General features: G+C 44.9%; 2 protein-coding genes across 4 annotated transcripts in view; one reads left to right on the top strand and one right to left on the bottom strand.

The window, feature by feature from the left end:
- Positions 1-17,442, top strand: part of LOC119396179 (uncharacterized) — an 89,852-nt gene extending 72,410 nt beyond the window's left edge. For all 3 annotated transcript variants that reach the window (XM_049416983.1, XM_049416982.1, XM_037663272.2), the window contains 2 exons: positions 466-665; positions 14,643-17,442. The gene's annotated coding sequence lies outside the window, so the exon portion shown is untranslated. The remainder of the gene's footprint in view (positions 1-465; positions 666-14,642) is intronic.
- LOC119397472 (uncharacterized) lies at positions 4,479-16,678 on the bottom strand. The gene is made up of 2 exons (XM_037664899.1): positions 16,607-16,678; positions 4,479-5,081 (listed from the first exon to the last, which is right to left on the bottom strand). Exons 1-2 carry the CDS (start codon positions 16,676-16,678, stop codon positions 4,479-4,481), a joined length of 675 nt encoding a protein of 224 aa, XP_037520827.1.
- Positions 17,443-21,204: the final 3,762 nt, after the last annotated feature.

Here is a 21,204-nt window from a genome sequence, read left to right as displayed (position 1 = left end):
CACTCGTTGTCCGCCCATGAAAGTGGAGTTTTTTTTTTTTTCCAGATAAAGCTACAGAAGGCATACTGACGCACAACCTGACACATTTCGCCATGCAATTCGCTGCAATAATCTCATGTGTCAACTGATTACGACTCCAGCCCAAAATGAAAGCCCCACACGTTTGGTTGTGTTTTTGGTCATGTACACGGTGTCACGTGGGCTATAAAAGAGGCATGTAATGTGCCATAGGGTTGTGGAATAAAGAGAAGTTGGAAGTTTAGCGGTCATCCAATTGCCTCTCGTTTCCTTCTTTGCTATTTTGACTTTCCTTCCGGCTCAAACTGAGCTGCACTTTTTCAAAATCAGATTATGATGCACCAACTTGCCTAATTTGCAGTACCTGTCGATAATGTCATGAGTCTAAATTTGGCAGTTTCTGTGGCCTCATGATGATGGACTGAGATGTGCAAAATTTACATGCAGTGCCGCATCCAAACGTGAACTTGGACTACAGGAGGCGACGAGCAAGACGGGTGCACGTGCTGTGCTGCAACTTCTTGCATCTGCGACAGCAGATCAATAACGCAGTGGCAAATGGCCAACCGGTCGCCCAGGCCGACCAACAGCACCTCGGCGAGCTTCGGCACGATGTTGCTTTTTACGTCGAAAACGTGCATGACGATGTAAGTTTCCTTTTGAACATATTCAATATAACCAGAACATCTCTTCTCATTTGTAGTAGTGTTATTTCAGGTTCCTGTGTGCCTAAGTGTTCTTTTGCTACTACACAAGGCTAGAAGTTTGCCTTGTTAGTGACTCATAGTATAACATATCCGCATGAGTGCTCAGAACCACCACAAGGATTGAGAATCTGGCGCTGTGATCGTTCAACCACCGTGGAAATAATGGGAAGTACAGGCTTCGGATCGGATTGCGTTAGCTAGCAAACTGTCTATGGGCCTTTTTCTACAGTTTCGGTTTCCTTTTTCACGCAGCGTGAGAGGTGTGGGTAGTGGGGTGCGGTGTAAAGCACTCATGCGGTGCCTTTATTGTTGAAAGAGGCTGAAGAACGCTAGGTCTCTTGGTTTCTGATGACTTAGCGGCTTTACCGGTTGTGGTGTCTTTAGAGCTGTTTATTAGCATTATACATAGGTTACAAGGAACGGGCCGTGCTTGGGCCTGGGAGGCATAAGAGGTAGTGATGTCCTTTTTGATGCAGCCGCCTATGTTACATCCCCCATTTTTGTTAGCGCTAAAGGTTCATGCGTACTGCTGCTTTCACCAGTCTTCCAGCTCTAGTTGCTGTTTTTCCATGCCCATTTGCCAGATGAGTGTTGATATCCTTGTTGCTCGTCACACTGGCTGCCAAATCGGTTTTGGTAGGTCTAATGAAGAATGTATTTCTTCTGAAGTCTCCCCTAGTTGTCTTCACTATGAGAGACCTTGGGTGGAGAGTACTTGCAACAACAGTTCCCGGAATCCACCTTCGGTGACTGTTGAACACCCCGACTCTGGATCCTTCTTTCATTTCAGGGGGCTTAAGAGGTCTGCAATAACCAATTCCTTGCCTTTTTTGTAGACAATCTTTGGTGCGTAGTGCTGCACATCAAGCAGCAGCTTTTGGAGACGTGGGGGGGCTTTTCCCAGTGGCTTTTGGCTGATTGTTTCCAGTGGTTTGTGGTCAGTCCCCACATTTAGGGGTCTTCCATATATGTACTGATGGAACTTTTTACATCAATACCTTATGGCCAGTGCCTCTTTCTCTATCTGCGGATAGTTCTGTTGTGCTGCAGTCAGTGCTGCTGAGGCATACACCACTGGTTTTCCCTTTTGTAGGAGCACCGCACCTAGCGCTGTCACGCTTGCGTCAACCGATACTGTCATGTCTCCACTGATGTTCTAGTAGGCTAATGTTGGAGCCTTTTTTAGAGCTTTGATCTCTTGCAGAGCAGTGCTCTGTTCCTCTGTCCACAGCCAGTCGACAGTCTTTTTTGACACATTCTCTTAAGGTTGTGGTTTTTTCAGCCAGATTTGGAACAAACTTTGGCAAGTATTGTAGCATTCCCAGCAACCTCAACAGCTCCACTTCATTCTTTGGCTCACCGATCCTGTCAATGGCATTCACTTTTTCTTCATCAATTCGCAGTCCTTCTCGTGTGAGCACATGACCAAGGAACTTCACTGTGGACTGGCCGAACACACATTTCTCTCGATTTAATTTTGCTCCTGCGTCTCGCAGCACTTTCAGGACAACATCTGTATATTTTTGTAGCTCTTCACTGGTCTTGGCATGGACCAAGATGTCGTCCATGGAGTTCACCACGTTTGGGAGACCTTCCAGTAGCTGGTTTATTACTTGTTGGAACACTTCTGGTGCTGTAGCTATTCCGAATGGCACTCTTGTGAAGCAGTACCTTCCCCACGGTGTGCTGAATGCGAGGTAACTCTGCGTCTTCTCTGACACTTTCAGTTGCCAAAACCCCTTTTTCAAATCCAATAGTGTGAAATGGGTAGACCCTTGGATCTGGGCAACTACCTCTTCCAGTGTTTTCAGCGAATAATGTCGTCTCCGCAACACTTTAAGTTCGACTGGGTCTAGGCAGATTGTGAGTTTCCCATTCTGTTTAACTACCACCGTTTGACTGCAGAATGGTGTTGGTTTCATTATCTTCTTGACTATTCCTCACCTTTCCATGCTGTTGAGCTCTTCCTTTACTTCATCCATCAAGGCATATGGGACCTTTCTTGGTGGCTTGCTTTCCAGCTTTTGTTCTGCACTTTCCTCGATGTCAGCTTCATAAACATAGTCTTTGATGCAGCCTATCCCTTCAAATATGCTGTCTTCATCTTTGGTGTTTCAATCGAGCGTACACGCCTCACCAAGTTCAGACTTTCACATGCTGTCTGTCCTAGAACAGGTGTGACTGGTGCATCCACAACAATAAATGTCAGTCTTGCTCTCTGTCCCCTGACTTCACACACTTCTTGGGCTTCTCCCACGACAGAAAGCTTGTGGTTGGTATAGGAGACAATGTTCTTTATAGGGGTGTGCGAATATTCGAAATTTCGAATATTTTTCGAATAGTGTTTGCTATTCGATTCGATTCGCACTGGAATTTTACTATTCGAACTATCCGAACTTCCCAAAAACAAATACAGTCAATGACCGATTGAAAGTGTCCCCTTCAGATTTTCAATATGCTTCACCTCATTACACCTCGGTATTGCGGCAAAGCTGCCTTTCAAGCTCCGCTGCGGTCGAACTTTGTCAAGAGAGAGTAAACGTCCGATTGGAAGTGGTCCCTAAGTTTTTAATACGCTTCACCTCATTACACCCCGGTATTGCGGCAAAGCTGCCTTTCAAGCTCCGTTACGGTCGAACTTTGCCAAGACACAGTCAACGTCCGATTGAAAGTAGTCACTAGATTTTCAATATGCTTCACCTCATCACACCCTGGTACTGCAGCAAAGCTGCCTTTCAAGCTCTGCTACGGTCGCAAATGTACTAACTCAAGAAAACACTGGTTCCAACATGGAGATAGATGTGGCAGAGGTAGGGGCTCAATAAATGCTGTTTTGGACCTGAAATGTCGACAGGAAGTCCGAAAAATCGGAAGCCGAAGCTTTTTAGCATCCAAAATTTCAGATGTTCTTATATATCGACGTCTGCGAGGCAGATTTGGAACTCCGGACTTGAAGGGAGCACACCCTTGTCCGCCACATCAGTTGGGCTTCCACAGAAGTTGAAAGAGGAGGAGAGGCTGAGGAAATGGCATCTCTGCCTATCACGTGTTAAGTGTTGTCGGCAACACTTTGGTTGCACCAAATCATGTACATAAATAGAATTCGGCCTCTACATTGCCTCATTCTTGATAAGACAACTAACTATAAAACACCACCCCGCCAGTGCTTCATCAATGTTGTGAAAAGAAACACTTTCATGTTGTTATCTTGTAAGAATATGTTTAGGAATCTTCTCCAACTTTTTTTTCTGCAATTTCACTTCAAAGTATTCGAGAAACATTCTAGAAGTATTCGAGAAATATTCGAAAAATATTCGATTCGATTCGCACTCGCACTTCAATATTCGAATTCGCTTTGCACCCAAAATTTTGCTATTCGCACAGCTCTAGTTCTTTATCTTTGAAGGTGTCGTTCTCAAGCCCACTTCATTTGCCTCTTGTTTGGGCAGCACGTTACAGTGTGCACCAGTGTCCAGCTTCATGGTGATAGTCTTGACATTTTGTGGTTGGTTGCAGTTCTGAGCGTTGAAACGTACAGTTCATCACTGTCCGAGTCTTGCTTTTCCACAGCACTTACGACTCGCTGATTTTGCTTTTTCGAGTTGCACACCGCAGCAAAATGGCCTACCTTGCGACACGCAGTGCAGGTCTTTCCGTATGCTGGGCACTCTTTTCTGTGGTGTGTGTATCCGCAGTACTTGCAAGGCTTTTTCACTTCTGTGTGCTTACTTGAGCTCCTCTTTTTCTTGGCGGTCAAGAGCTCCTCTTTTTCTTGGTGTTGACCATGTCCACTGTTTTGTTTTCTTTTGCTGACATTTCTTTCAGCTGTAGCGTCGCCTGTTCACTTGCTCGACACAAATGGGTTGCTTTCTCGAAGTCGATGGTCGGGTCACAAAGGAGTTTTTCGCGGACGTCATCATTTGAAATGCCTACGATGATCCGGTCTCTCAGAAGTTCGTCGGTCAGGTTTCCAAATTCACACTTGTTAGCCTGCAACCTCGCTGCTGTCAGGAAATCTGTAAAGTTCTCGCCTTCTTGTTGCTTCATCTTGTTGAACTTGTACCGCTCATAGTTGGGGTTGATCTTCGGCGTGAAATGTTCCTTGAACTTCGCTTTTACTGCTTCGACATCCTTGCTCTCCGCCTTGCTCAGTGCGAACGTCTTGTAAATCTTCTGCGCTTTGGACCCGATCGCGGTCATGAAGTTGGCGACTTGCACTTCTGGCGGTTTTTTGTTCAGTTGCACCGCTGTCGCGTACCAATTGTAGCTTTGGAGCCAATCTTCCCACTCGTTGGTGCTGAGAGACGCGACGTCCAGAGGTTTCGGTGGGCGGAGCCCATTTCCCGCGCTTCCACACTTTTCCCGCGCTTTCGCGACTACATCGGCTCACTTTGCAGCTGCCATTCTCGGTCCTGTGCGCTCGCTTCTTCTTTGCTACGTGTTCCTCTTAGCTTCGCCGTCTCAATCCCGTTTCTGACACCATGTGACGTCTTTAGAACTGTTTATTAACATTATACATAGGTTGCAAGGAATGGGCCGTGCTTGGGCCTTGGAGGCATAGAAGGTAGTGATGTCCTTTTCGGTGCGGCCGCCTATGTTACACCGGTTGTATCAGACAGTTTTAGCAAAGCGTCGCGCATGCACCGTTTTGCAGAGATGTAGCGTCCCAAGTGAGTGTAGGAAACTGTATAGAGATCATGTTTTTTTTTTTTTTTTTATAAGCGGGTTTTGCGAAGACTCGTTCAGATCGGGCACAAAACGACTGCAAAGCGAAGTAGACACACTGTCGCGCTCCTCAGGCTCGTCTTTACAGTGGAACGAGAGATGCGTTGGGGCAAACCACTGGCACGGACGCACCTGGCGTCGTAGCGGATGATACGTTAAGTGTTCCTCACTCAATACAGTATTTTTATTTCCATAAGTAGATGATGCGTACTTTCATAGGAAAAACATGCGTGATTGTTTTCAACTGCAGTAAAACAACATTAAGGCAGCTTTGCTGAGTGGTGCCAAACCTGAAGGAAGTGGGGAGCTGGGCAGCCTTCTTTGTTTCTCTTTAGTTTTCTCTTTCTTTCCTCCTCTCATTCTTTCCTTTTCTCCCTTTCTTTCTCTTTCCTTTTTTCTCTCTCTTTATTTCTATTTATTTATAATTTTCTTCTTATTTTTCCCCTTTCTTTCTCTCTATTTCTTGCTTGCATCCTCTTTTTTTCTATTTTTAGACGTCGTTTTGCCTGCCTCACGCCAAGCAACAACAAAATATGACAGCTCGGGCCCCTAAAGGGCTCTGCACTTAAAGGGACACTAAAGGCAAATAACAATTTATGTCAGAGTGAAAGCTCAGTGTATGACATTGTCTAAAACGGCAATATTATCAACAGCAGTGCCCTACTTACCGAGAAATTAAGCTAAATGTATCACACGATGAGCGCCACGAGCGGGACATTTTGGAAATGATCCCAATGACGTGAGAGAGTCCGACTACAATTAATCACTCGTAATCAAACCAGCTGCAATAAAAAAAGAACCTTCCGTGCATCAAGAGACGTAATAAAATGCTGCTTGTTCGTTTCTGTTTGATTCATGGAAAAAAGAACCTCTTTGGCATTGCTATGGGGAACGGCGCGCGTGGTTCAAAAGTTCCGTTTTCGCCGAACTGCGCTTTACCCGGTGCCCTGCTTCACTCATGCAGTTGCGTCTCAGTGGTAGTTTCGGTATCGCGTACTGCCACGTGTGTTTTGCACGCTCATGAAAGTCGCTCTGACAGAAAGTTTGACAAAATGCCGCATGCATGTGATGTTGCCGGATGCCCGAATGGAGCACGCCGCCGCGCAGTAAAGGCGGGCAACGTGGGGCACGGCAACAGTGGCGTGAGAAATACCGCTCTTAGGCGGGTGATTTGAAGTGCACTAACGTGATGCGGACCACTAAAACGTGATTTTATTACAAAATAAGCACTTCCTCGGTAGAAAAGTAGCACTACGAGGTTTCTGGACCGCTAATTCAACAATCAACGTCAACATAATATTTGCCTTTAGTGTCCCTTTAATATTATCATCAACACGTTCGAAAAACAAGTGGAATAAGACTTCTCGTTGGCCCGAGCATGCTCTCAATATGCTACAGATGGCTATGCTATTTGTGGTTTTGCCTGTGTTATGCCAAGTGATGACAGCATACAACCGCCCGAGCCCCTAAAGTGCTCCGCATTACTGATTCATTTTTTGGTAATGCCAAATCTGGGACGCAATTGCAAAGCAATGCATACCGTGGTGGTTGAATTTGACCGGGCTTTTACTTCACTCTCACGGTAGCCCATACTTTCTGCAATAAGTTTTACATACAGAAGAATGAAGTAAATTTAAATTGAAGATAACTTCATATCTTTGTGTTAAAAGCTCGGTAAACAAGCGTTGCGAATCGTAAGGACGAAATCCGTCTGAAGCAAATCCGAAGCCTGTATTTCATTCCCATGGTGGTTGAAGCGCCGCTCAAGGATTCCTGCACAGACACTAGCGCCAGATTCCCCTCTAAGTTTTCTAGTATGAAACTCTATGAGAATTAACTGATACAACAAAAGTGCCATCTTTCAACACAAACGCCACCTTGCACCCAAGGCACAAATTTATAGAGTGATGATACGCACACACTGCAACAAGGCGATACGGACAGAGATGCCTTTAATATATCCAACAAAAATCAATTCACATCTTACTACACATTAAAAAAGCCTTTATTCACCGGACAATGACAGGAACAGAATGCTTGCATGTCCGGCACTTAAATTTGGATTTTTTTCATCTTGTCAGTTCTGTTATCAGGCAGTTTATTTCACTTATGTTAACTTATAAAAATGCACTCTGCAATGTAGCCTGTTTGCCCGACCTATGTCTTACCGCAGGAAAGTGGCATTTGGTAAACAAGAGTTTACCTACATCCAACAAACCACATCTTATGCTGTTTCTTGCAAGCTGCTAGGTGTCTTCTTTAGTGCTTAGTGCTCCATTGTTGATTCTACAAATTGATATCAACTTACGAGGAGCCGAGAAAACTATTTGCACTTCAGCATGGTCGACTAATGGTTTGATGTCGTGCGAGATTTTGTGCAAGTGAGGCATGACAGGCATTACTTTTTGAGCAAGATCGCTGTTTGAACCACCAACTTGAACATTGAAGTGGCACTTCCTAATCAGGCCCTCAGTTACTTAGAATTGATGCAAAGGGATACTCTACTTTTGTAAGGCGGGAGGACTGTGTGCAAACATTATTCGTTAAACTGTGGCCACAGGATTCCCGACAGCATTTAACACAAGGTAATAAGTACCTTTTGCTACTCAGGTCAGCCCACTCATTAGCTTTAGAGCATCATCGGGCTCTGCTTGCAGTATGCACTAAATAAATCCTGTAGTCAGTGTATCCGCCTGCAGCTGCCTAGGTGGCATAGTTGAGGCTTTATGCTATAGTAAGGTCCATATTGCATATTCGATATCAGCCGCACTTCAATAGCTGCAAAACAAGAAAAATTATACACGTGTGTTCTGATTAATGAGCATGCTTAGAACTTATAGGGGGAAAAAATAATCTGATAATGTTGCTTTGTGAGATTAAACCTCGTCAATCCAAGAAGCAGTGAGTAATCTTTGTTGTGCGGTGCTTCATAGCAGGGGCACTGCACGTTGGGTTTAATTAAAGGCACAGCTACATCAAGCTAACCTAGGGTGTTCATATTGCTCGATAGTTGAGCAGCACAAACAAAACACATGAAGTGCTCGCAACTGCCACACTCTTGCTGGTGAATAAATTGCACATAAAGCTCAGCAAGCGCAAACAAGTGCCTATTTGTCGCAGACTGCACAAACTGTGGTGCACATAGTATATGAAAGTGACACTTGAACAGTACGGTGTTCCTCCTATTTGGAAACTGCCCCTTCGCGATGCGAAAAGCTCAGCTCTCACCATGGGAAGCTGCTTGGCAAGCCAGAAGACGGGAACAAACAGCGCTATAGACACGCGAGAGTGATAGAACAACAAACAGGGCTGTTTGCTCCCCTCTTAATGATGTATCAACCAGCACAGTTATGTGCACTGCTGAAGCGAGGAGACACACCAAGAAGAAGAAAAGGCAGGTGGCTAGGCCGCCTTTAGCTTCTCGCACCAGCTCACTGCAATACCCGATAAAGTGGACGAGAGGACAACCGCCGCCATAGCTCAATTGCTAGAGCATCAGGCACGTTATCCAAAGGTTGCAGGTTCAGTCCCCGCCAGCGGCGAATATTTTTTGCGCCCACTTTACTTTCTTCACATCTATACGACAATACTATGACATAGTTCAAACGGTAAATTGAAGGTCCCCTATACCTTCCTTGGCTTCGTCATCTGTTGGTTAGAAACGAGCCTTTAATTAAAATTCCCTTCTTTCGTTCATTCATAGCCAGGGCCTCGTACCGGCAGACTTGATGCCTTGAGGTATTACGCATGGGCTTATTGGCCAGCTGTCCACTCGTTGAAAAAGATCACGTGCTACGTGACGCCAGCTAGCAAAAAAATAATGTTCCACACTCCCCGTCATGGCTACGAGTGGCTCTGACTAACACACCCAGCTTTGCACGCACATAAATACCCGATAAAGTGGACGACCGCTGCCGTAGCTCAATTAGGAGAGCATCGGGCGTGTTATCCAAAGGTTGCAGGTTCGATCCCTTCCAGTGGCAAGTTGTCTTTTCGTCCTCTTTACTTTGTTCACATTTATATCATAATTACTAAAACACAGTTAAAACAGTACAACTAACGTCCCCTATTACTGCTCCCGTCCTGACTACCTGCCTTTCTTCGTACGTGTTTTTTCCAGCAGCGCTGCTGTATGTGTCCCCTACACCTTCCTTGCCTTTATTATCTGTTGGTGCTCAATAAGATTCCTGATATGGGTTAGATAAGGTGTAAAATAAAATCATGCGATACGGCGTCAATCATCAAAACTCTGCAGTAACCGTTAGGCCCGGGAGCAATATGAATGTCAACCGTTACCGCGACTGGGTTTTCGCTAATTGCGTAGTGCTTTTCGTCCAAAATTGGTTACGGGCAACAAGAGTCACGGGGAGTTGAGAAACTAAGCAATCTGCTAAGGGAGAAAGCTAGGACAACAGACAAACATAAGTAAAAAGTAAACAGGTAGCATATTTATAAACATTGTTTGTGAATGTATTTGTGGATTAATATCATTTTCTTGAAAAAGGAAGTCAGAAAATCCCACCGGAATTGGATAATTACAGTGATGGAAGCGCTGCTCCAATTGTTCCAAACTGCTCCAAAAGAAAAATGCTGCTCCATGATGCTCCAAAGTGTAATATTTGTTAATAACTGCTCCAATCCTGCTCCGAAATGGCATTGGAGAACTGAAAACAATGAACTTTAACTGCGTGACCATCCAGCGAGCATAAACGAACCAAAAACAAGCTGTATAGTACTATCATCTAGTATGCAGCTTGTATACTATACTCGGTGACAGCTTATCTTGACAGTGGAGCGGAGGCTATGGAGGCGGGGCTTGCGCACATTCGTGTTGCTGCACAAGTAGTACGGCAGCTTGCGGCTGATTTCGGTTTTGCTAGCTCGCATCGTTAACACGTTTAGAAAATTATATACACAAGAAATGTGAATGGGGAAGACATTTATATTGCTCAGTGTACATTTTAGTGCTATATTACGAGTAAACTTTTCTTGGAGAACTAAACAGTGTTTTTGCGACCGCACTCTGACCCACTACGTCATGGACACCATGCTTACTTTGGAAAATGGGTGTGCTGAAAAGGTTGTGCTGTCTAAGAAATGGAAAGAAAAGGAAACAATAACTGTATTTTACCTACGACTTCCCACAACTGTTTGAGTCTCATAATAAATAAAGCAGCATTTATTTCAGCTGGGCAAAAAAGAATACTATCAGTAAATTTAAGTACTATTTTCTGGTGCGGTAGCAGGCATGCGCTTCAGTTCTGTAGCTTCCACAGTGCTGTCAAGAAAAGTTGTCACAGAGTATAGCTGCATACTGGCATATTGACTATGCTACATGTACTGGCATTGTCGGTATATATCTGATTTCGCTGTATATCTGTACCTGACAGGCACTGTTTTGGTTAAATGTGTGTAAGATTATGGTTTGATATCATACTGATTGCTAACTGCTGCTGGATGACTTTCATGTGTGATTGAGTACATTTACCACTTCATCAGCTTTGCCCTCATTTATGCCACAAGAACTGGCATTTTAAGTGTACGGCTCATGTAGCTGGTTTATTTTTTTTTTTTTCATTTCAATGCTGGCTGTTTTGGGAAAATATGAAAATAACATATTGCTTTAAACTTGTAGCAATTATAAACTGCTGCATTGGCAATAGTTGCATGTGATTGTGGCTGCTTTCATAATTTGGTGCTCAACTTTATTACTGTTATATCATTTCTGCCACAAGTACTGGTACTTTAAATATATGTAGCTCATCTTACTTAGTGTTCAATGACCATCCACCTGCCTAATTATTTGTTTCTTGCAATTTGAAGTGATTATTATGTGTGTAATATGTTTAATATAAATAGTAATATTTATGAGATGCTTAAACGATGCTTTTGAACTCCAGAAGTCATTGGAATATCCCCTTCGGGCGCGAATTATGATGCACTGTCTGCAAATGTATCAAATTCGCACAACGTAATTCTAAGGCACTCAATATTACATTCCAAGAAAGAAAATAAAGTAATATGGTGTTGTTTGCGAGTTTTGCTAATTATTCCTAATTAGAAGATAATTGAATATTTAATTACTCAGCGGTCAGTCATGTTCCATTTTTATACAAGAATAAGGAAATTGTTGGCTTAAAATGCATGTGCAATTTGTTTTTGGTTGCGTTCATTTCATGTGGAGAAAAATAATACTTATGACGTTGGTCCTGGAATGCGGCACGTCGAACAACACGTCTAACATCGTAGTGCCTTCACCAAAGTGATCGGTTATGGTCATACTTAGCACATTTAGGTTAAGTCAAGGCACGTTGACCATCCAGAAGGTTCAATTGATGCTATGCGCAATGTATCTTGCCCTTTCTTTCCGGCTAGTCCAAAAAACTGGCAAAAACAAGTCGCGTCCACATATGTGGACGTTGCGCCTGAAGGGGATATATTGCAATTTGCTCCGAAAACACTTATGGCCACTCCAAAGCACCATTTCTTCTGCTCCAGTATCTGCTTCAAAAGTCAAAATGTCGCTTTCATCACTGTAATTATTACACGTGTTATCAGTGAACATTCTACAGTTTTTAATCGAGCTGCCTGACATAGGAACTTGTCTGATGTGCTTATATGGGTGTTTTAGTAACCTTCCGCGGTGGGCGCAGTACGTCGGTAGCCCGAGCGCCCTGCGCTGTACACGCGGTTGTATGCGACTGGTATGGCAGTAAACGGGGGATCCAAAAAAACTGTGATCGTTCCACAAATACATCCGTAAATTATGCTGTCGTGTGGAAGGGAGGACTTCGGCAATGACATCTCCCCAGAGCACGTCGGGCGACTGTTCTGTGCCCAAGTAGACGGTATTTCCAACACCAGAGCTCTCTGATGAATCGGAGGCGGCTTTTCGAAAGCCGCGCGTCGTCGTCTGAAGTCCATCAAGAGGCGACTGGGATGGAATCCAGTAATGACCATCTCGTTATGCGTCGGACAGCGAACTCCTGTCGGTGTTCACATGTGGCCGCAAAGGAGACGCCGTCAGGCGGGTTGTGATGACCTCGCTCTTTGATGAGGCGCACAGATGAACACAGTAAACTCTCGTTAATTCGGATTATACGAGACCGGAAAGAAATGTCCTGCTTGACTGAATGTTGAATTACCGAGAGTATCAAGGAAACATTAAGCTAGGCTTGTGTGAATATTTGAGCACTTCGAATATTCGAACGAATATTACAGTATTCGAATTCGCTTCGAAATGAATTTATATTCTAGGAAATTTCGAAGTATTCAAAATGAACGAATAGACATATATGAACGGCATGTAACCCCCCCTGTAGAGGTGGTTTCACTGCAATAAAGGAATGCTGTACTGTGAATACAGCTTTCCAGGGGAAATCCGCACTGCCGCGAAATCCCACTTCAAGGTTAAATGAACATATATTACCCTCACATCGATTCCTCATTTTTTAACTTTAAAAGCCCGTTGTACCGGCTTATATGCTTTAAGCATAGTAAATTTTAAAACGTAACATATCTTACAGGTTATCACTTGCATTCTACCAAAAGTCAAATCCTCCTACTATTCAAAGTTGCTTCCACTTCCCTTTGAACCAAAAAGAATGACATATGGGTATGCCTCGTTTGAACTTTAAAAATATTGCGCTGGTTATTTGGGTCATGACAAATATACTATGTTTCTTTATAACATGTGATATATACTATTCGAATTCACTTCGAAATTATTCGCCTGGATCACTATTCGCTTAGAATTCGCTTCGGACCTATTCGTACAAGCCTACAATAAGCAAATGTCTAATACATCAACACACTTTTAACAGCGAAGCTGTTCTAGCTTGCCGTAGTATGTGCGGTGTCACCAGACTAACATCATCATGACCCGGCACGTGCTCTCTTCGTCCTCTTTTTCATCCTCGTCGCGTCATCTTTACTTTCTGCTTCGCTCCCAAAACACAAGCGCCTATTTCTCCGGCGCGGGATACAGTAACTCTGATGGGCAAGACAACGAGTACAGAGAGAGAGAGAGAGAGAAATAAAGATAGAGAACGATAGAATTTATGGGGGAGGTGGGTGGGATTTCTTTGCGAGGCGAGATTCGAATGCGCACGCACCATTCAAAGGCGAGCGGCTAGCAGAGCGCAGCATAGCCTTGTGTACTGCAGTATAGTTAGGGGGTGTGAAAGGGGCGTGAGGGAGTGCAGGACTCTGTGTGAGGGTGAGGATTGAGAGGAGGAAATAAAACATACCTTAGAAAAAGAAAGAGGGAAACAGAGAGAATGAAAGGCAGAAAGCAGAGAAAGAGAGAGAATCAAAGAAAGATTGAGGCAAAGGGATAGATAGCGAGAGAAAGTGATAAAGGCAGAGGTAGAAATTTAACTTAGAAAAAGATAGAAAGACCGAGGAAGAGAGAAATGGAAAGGTGAGGAGGAGGGCGACGGCCACCACCTCCGCTGGTCTTCGCACCACTCATGCGGAGCTGTACGTCCTACTTGTTTTAATTTTCTGCATGAATATGCAAACTCTCTTCGTGTTTCGTATATAAGCAGTGTACGATCCGCAATTTTCGTCATCCCGCAACTTCGTTCGCAACGCGAACGTGGCGCAGACCCCCGCGACTTAATTAGCATGAGACGCACTCAGAACCATTCTCTCATTACATTACCGCTACCATCAAAACCACCACGTGCCGGTGACGATCATTTCTTTTTCGTCCATCGCGGTGTAGCAAGAGAGTTTTATACCAGCATGCCGACCGCTGATGGAAGCTCGTCGTCCTCGACAGCTTCGGCCACGTTGTTCCATTGCGCGCACCTTGCACCAAGTCGAAACGAAACTACTGAGCGTCGCAGCCCCTGAGGCTCGCTAATGCGCTCTCATGGACGGCGACTATGCAGTTCTGAAGGCGTGCAGCGAAAACGAAATTACTGCTCCTACTGATTGTCACAGCCGCTGCGTACGATACGACCGTGCCGTGTTTGTGTGCTCACGTCTTCATCTTGTTCTAGCGCGGTTTCTTTGTTCAAAATAAGTACGCATACCAACCAACCCAATTCAAGACGCTAACCCAGTGCCTGACTGCCGCATGGTTAGCTCCTCGCTGACTGATTCACGTAACATCTACTCTCGCAACATGTGTGATCTACCGAATTTTTGTTTTCTAAGAATTGCAAAAATGTTTTGCTTGTGCAGGATGCTCCGTTCCGTGTGGACTGAAGTTCAAGGGGCACCCAACACAACTGGGCACGCAGCCTGAGTGGGCCACTACCTGTTCTTAAATAAAGCTTCTCTCTGAGCTAGTTTGATGCCTATCGGGAAACAGAAAAAAAGGACGCGTAACCACCAAGGAGGAACTCGAAATGGAACGAAAAAGGGCGTCACTCGCAACATCACTTGATTCTCAGAAAAGAACCGACATACATATGTACAGCCGTAGCGACCATGCGCAAAGCACACATCTTCACAGGCTTGTCGAAATACACGGGATGAGGGTAATCACAAAAGCCTTTTAATCTAGAAAAGTTTGAAAGAAGTCAGACTCGCCGCCGCAGAATAGATGTGTCGCACGCTTGTTTCTTCTTCATAAAGCGGCTAAGCAGCACTCGAACATAGTCAGAAAGCGATGCCAATCGGTGGTAGGGGCTCCTGGGAACATATGAGCCAAGCGTTATAACTAGAGCTGTGCGAATAGCAAAATTTTGGGTGCGAAGCGAATTCGAATATTGAAGCGTGAGTGCGAATCGAATATTTTTCGAATATTTCTCGAATATTTCTAGAATATTTTTCGAATACTTCGAAGTGAAATTGCAGAAAAAAAAGTTAGGATTCCTAAGCATATCCTTATTAGATAGCAACATGAAAGTGTTTCTTTTCACTAAGTTGATGAAGCACTGGCGGGGTGGTGTTTCATAGTTGTATCAAGAATGAGGCAATGTAGAGGCCGAATTCTATTTATGTACATGATTTGGCGCAACCAAAGTGTTGCCGATGTAACACTTCCCACGTGATAGGCAAAGATGCCATTTCCTCAGCCTCTCCTCCTCTTTCAACACCAACTGATGTGGCGGACAAAGGTGTGCTCCTTTCAAGTCCGGAGTTCCAAATCTGCCTAGACGTTGATATATAAGAGCATCTGAAATTTTGGATGCTAAAAAGCTTCGGTTTTTCCTGCCCAAATTTCAGGTCCAAAACAGCAATAATTGAGCCCCCACCTCTACCACATCTTTCATCTCCATGTTGGAACCAGCGTTTTCTTGAGTTAGTACATTTGCGACCGTAGCAGAGCTTGAAAGGCAGCTTTGCCGCAATACCGGGGTGTGGTGAGGTGAAGCATATTGAAAACCTAGGGACCACTTCCAATCGGACGTTGACTGTGCCATGGCAAAGTTCGACCGTAACGGAGCTTGAAAGGCAGCTTTGCCGCAATACAAGAATGTAATGAGGTGAAGCATATTGAAAATCTGAAGGGGTCACTTTCAGTCGGACGTTGACTGTATTTGTTTTTGGGAAGTTCGAATAGTTCGAATAGTAAAATTCCAGTGCGAATCGAATCGAATAGCAAACACTATTCGAAAAATATTCGAAATTTCGAAAAATATTCGAAATATGCATGTGCATGCATATTTACCGTGGCCGCCGTGGGATGCCGCGACGTGCCCGCGCGCGCTCTTGGTCACGCTGGAGGTAAGCCGCGCGTTCGAAGAAAAACGAAATAAAAAACAAAGGGTTCAAGCCTTCATGACGCGCGCTGACGAACGGGCGCACGTAGCTTCTTGCCCCCGTTTCATCACCCCTGCGTAGCTTTCAGCGCGCTCACTGGTTAGGAAAGGAGAGAGAGAGAGAATTGCGCTTGAAGCGCACGACAAACTGACAGCAACTCTGCGCGTACTTCACGGATTCTAAAAATATTGCGGCGGTGGATTCGTGTGGCAATAATCTTCTTTAATGAAGTGATTTGATGATTACTTGGAAAAGTATAGCAGGGCCCCTTTAATGCGCTTCCACGATCTCGCGCTAGGCTTGTTATGCTTCTTTTTGTATTTTAATATAGAGGGTGTTCAAAATGAAGCTTTATATATGGTATATGGTATGGTAAACTTTATTGAGGTCCTGCAGAAGGTGTCTCAACACGCAGCGGGCTGCTCCCACGTAGGGACCGGGAGGCCGAGCGTGGGCATGCTGGACAGCCCAGAGTTGGTCGGCCAGAAGAGGTCTATGGAGGGCCGCATCCCACCTTGCCGAGTTGTTATTGACTGTAGAGTGTGACCGGGCACACCTCCAGAGCATACGTTCTAACTTCTCCGCATGAGGGACAATAATCGTCTGTATAAGTATCGGGATAGATCGTGTGTAAAAGACATGGGTTAGGAATTAGGATGTGGGTTAGATGGCAAAAGCCGAGGTGTGAGGGCCTTAGCTCTGTTGAGCCGCGGATGTGGAATTAGAGCATAAATCCTGCGTGCGATATAAAAGTATTTTGTGATCTCGTTGTAGGTAGGAGTGTCCCTATTCTCGGTGGAGTCTCGTCCAAGCTGTCCAGGGGTAGCGTGGTAGGTTAGGTTATATGTGCAGCCTCACGATTCATTGAGGTTGGTTGGAACACCCTCTATCTAACCCTGATGTGCGGGGAACCAACAAATGAAGTGGTGTATGACTTTCTTACCCTCGAGGAGCCGGAGGGCTTGTTTAGAAATAATGCGCCTCTTCAAATGCTCTGACTGCTGACCTCGAGTCGCTATAAATAGCGTCCCGCGTGTCATCAAGCAAGGATAATGCGATTTCCATCTGTTTGGCAATTTCAGAGTTCCTGGCCCGAACCGAAGCAGCATTGCATGGTAACTTGTTTAGAATCGACGGTTACAACTGTGGAGTCTTGGCGTCCTCTACGGACCCATGTAACACAAAACCTCTAAAAGACGTCTCGAAACGGTTACGGACGGCTATAGACGTCTTGGTTTACGAGAAGATCAAGAATAGACATTTTTGCAAAATAAAGCACTTGCCTCTCAAATATGCCTGCGTACTGTTTATTACCGTTTTCAACAGCTACGACATAGCCAGACTGTATTATGCCAAAGAAGTCCACAACGTCTACTTTGAGACATTTTTAGACATTCTGGGGGAAAGTGCGCGCGCAACGACTATATAAATGATTCTTCAAATGTTTTGTCCACGAGCGCAAAGACGCCAAAACGGCATGTCTAAAGAGCGGTGACTGTCGCTTTTGTGAAAGAAGAGACGCAGAAAACAAAGCCCTCAAAATAATTGGTTTCGCTCCGCAACGCGGGTTTCTATCAGCAGTTTGATAAGTATATTCTTTTCAAGCCAAGCCGGCTAAGGCCGCGCAACGCTCGCGCAACAGCGAACGACAACAGAAGCAAACGCAGGCAAGCCAGGCAAGCATGCTACTGATGCTACGCAGTCGGAGGCTCGAAGCGGCTGTTGTCGAAACGCGCATGTTTACATTCAAGAACATCTTTTCACTCGGCGCTCCACCTTGACTCAGATACACCTATTGGCAGGAATGTTCACTAAATATTGAGCAATAGGCGGGATTATTTTGTGAGAACCGTTGTGTCTTTTCTGTTGAATGGTAACGCTGTGCTCAGCTCGGTCAAGTGAATTCGGGTGAGGCTTGTTTCAGAATACTTGTTCCTTTCTTCCCCTTTCCCCTCTTCCTCCACTAGTTCGCGCCAGCCGCCAGGCGCCAGTTCGCAGCGGCTCGCGGCTCTATCAAGGTGGCTCTATCGGCAGCAGAGCTAGGCGACGGCCGGCGGTGATTTGCGTTTTGTGTAGCATTGTCAGCTTTTGTTTGTGAACGGATGAACGGATTGCGGGCTGTTTGGCATCAAGTAACGGTGATCATACTGTCTGTCGCATATTTTCCATCAGTGTTTGGTGAAACAAGCTTTACTGTGCTTTTTGCGACGGTACGTTCGTCGGTACGTTCGTTTCAAGAAGCGATTGTTCTGCTCACCACCTTCGTTGCAGCCAGACAAACAGCTAAGAACGTGTGCACGTTCGGATAGAGTGCTTTTTTCGGTAAGTGCACCTGAACTTTCGTCGTTTTTACTGAAAGGTTTTAGAATTGTGATTAAAATGTGAACAGTTCTTTGCTAGGTTGAACCGCGTGGTCGAACGCGAAACTATAGTATACGCGCCGGTGCGAATCGTAAGCCAGACTGACTCGCCCTATTTTGAGTAATTATGTTTTGCGAGTTGCAGCTCGTGGCTCCACGCACGCACGCTAGTGACAGGCCGACATAGTTTAGGCAAGCATGCTTACAACTACGCCGGCCTGTCGCTGACAAAGTGCAAAGCTTCTACCGTAGGCGCCTCGCCTCGCCTGTAGGTGCGGTTATGATTGATTGTCATGACAGCATTTGATCATATCTGTAATTGGAAATGTTTCTTTAGAGTGACTTGATGATCTGTTATTTGTTGTAAATCCTGCGTAGCTTACTTGCTTTCTCTGTATGCAGGTTTTCTTCACTGCTGTTTGTGCAAGATATTGGGCCTGAGACCACGCCAGCTAATGCGGAAGCCAGTGCAGTTTCTTTGACGAGACTTGGAGTGCATTCATGCAGAATTTTATTTACGTCGCTGCCGTGCCACTCAGCTTCACCTTGTGCGGTCAACTTCCGACGTGTTTTGTGCCACATTTGGTTGTGCTTTATTCATTAATAAAGCCGATTTGACAACATCATGGGATAATTTATTGTTGCTGAGAAGCGCGATTATTTATTTGCGCGCCATCCGCTAAACGTCATTTATGTAGTACAGTATACGTGTTGATCCCCTGCGTACGTGTTCAAATTTATTATAAACCGATGTCTTTTACATGAAAATTGGATATGTATGGTGTGCTGAAGTAGTCAATAATTCACGCGGCATATATGAGCGACCGCAACAACTTGATTCGGTCCGCAATAAACGCGAGTAAACTCAGCGTCGAAAACATATATGCAACAGTGGGGACATGCGTGGGTGAACAGGTATGTATGTATGTTAGTGATCTTGCTTGATTGTTTGGTCACTTGCTCGACGACTGACATAGGAAGTGTGAGAAAAACAGGAAAGTGCTCTCGCGGGAGCTCTTTCGGTCCCTTCAATCTCTATCTTCCTGTGGTAGCCGTCAGGCTGCCGACCAAACATATGCAAAGACAGTTGTATTAGTTTATTTTATATTTCGAAAGTCCAAAATTTCGAAAACGGCGAAAAAACAAGAACGTCTATAAAACGTCTTATCTTGGTCTTTTCAAAACGTCTTCTAAAGACGTCAACTAGCGGGACATTAGCGCAGCTATCAGACTACGGATAGACGTCTACGGCTACGGGGATGTCTTGACCAAGACGACTATTAGCCCTTTTTGATAGCCGTTCAAGACGTCTTTTAGACGGGAAATAGCTTCTTTTGTGTTACATGGGGAGGCAGCGTCCACAAAGCTGACCTGTCGCTGATCACTGTATATTTAAGGATGGTAGCAGCTCTCGCTTTCCTTCTACCGCCGTTATAATCGTGGTGCAAGTTCCTGTAGGGACAGGCGCCACCGTATGATTTCGCGAACAGAATGGGGAATGTTGGAAGAGTCACCTGCGATCACATATCGGGACAATGGCCGAGATCCCATAGGATGCATCTACCCGCTTTGGTAGCAGTGAGACGAGCTAGTTGTGTTCGTTCCTGTGCTTGCAGGATCTCCTCTATAGGGTGTTGGGAATGCCGAGCTGAAGTAAAAGATCTGTGTCAGCAAAAATCTGTATTCCAGGAACAGGGGCGTAGCCAGAAATTTTTTTCGGGGGGGGGGGGGGGGGGGTTCAACCATACTTTATGTATGTTCGTGCGTGCGTTTGTATGTGTGCGTGTATATATACACATGCAAAATTGAAAATTTTCGGGGGGGGGGGGGTTTGAACCCCCCAACCCCCCCCTTGGCTACGCCCCTGTCCAGGAACTCACTTGGTGACTTCCTTAAGCAGTGCAAGGCGTGCCGGCCAGGCCAATGTGGAGCATGAAAGCTGAGAAAGCCGCGAAGACGCTCAGTGCAAACGTGACCACGCCGCACCATTCTTGCCGTGTCTTGAAAGGGGTCCTTTATTATTATTAGCAGTGCTGGTTTACCACACGTTTGAAGAGTGCGGACGCGCGCACATATTACTGTACGGAAATTCTTGGTTTAAATTTTGCTTCTATCGCTGCGACGTTAAACGCTGCTGTCCGCCAACTGTAAGATATTTCAGCTTCTGCACGGTTTATTAAACCTTGTCATATTGGTTGGCGTTTCTTATGCTCTACTTTTTTTTCATAAGGTTTGCATCTTTCAGATGACACCAACTGGTGGAGCTTAAATTTGCACGTCAACAACAGCTGTAGTGCCACTGCAATATCATTCACAACATAGTGACTGTGTGCCTTCGTTCTTGCATGCTTTTGTGAAAAATAAATAGTTGTCAAGGCGCCTTTCGTCTACTTTCTGAATTCGCACTTTGGACAGGAGACAGCTGCAATGACGGCTTGTGAATAACTGTTGCGATCTTGTATTATACACAACCACGGTACACCGTGTACAGAACTAATTAAAGCGACAGACAATTAAGCTTTCATTAGTTTCGTGTAATACATAAAAACGAGCCCCTCGGACAATCCCCCTTCTTTCTTAGTCGCTATCTTGTGTATTTTCATGATAAACGAAAATTTTCCCACCCTAGCCATAGAGAAATGGAACACAAAGACCGGTTTCAGTGAAAAAAAAAA

This window comes from Rhipicephalus sanguineus, chromosome 6, assembly GCF_013339695.2.
Source record: "Rhipicephalus sanguineus isolate Rsan-2018 chromosome 6, BIME_Rsan_1.4, whole genome shotgun sequence".
NCBI lineage: Eukaryota > Metazoa > Arthropoda > Arachnida > Ixodida > Ixodidae > Rhipicephalus > Rhipicephalus sanguineus.
This window is presented reverse-complemented; position numbering and strand designations above follow the sequence as displayed.

What these genes read in the sequence shown, in the direction of transcription:
- LOC119397472 (XM_037664899.1), bottom strand. Translation starts at nt 16,678, where the DNA reads ATGCGGCCCTCCATAGACCTCTTCTGGCCGACCAACTCTGGGCTGTCC. An exon ending in TGCCCACGCTCGGCCTCCCG is followed by an intron (nt 5,082 to 16,606) that starts GTCCCTACGTGG and finishes GCGCGGGAAAAG; the next exon opens with TGTGGAAGCGCGGGAAATGG.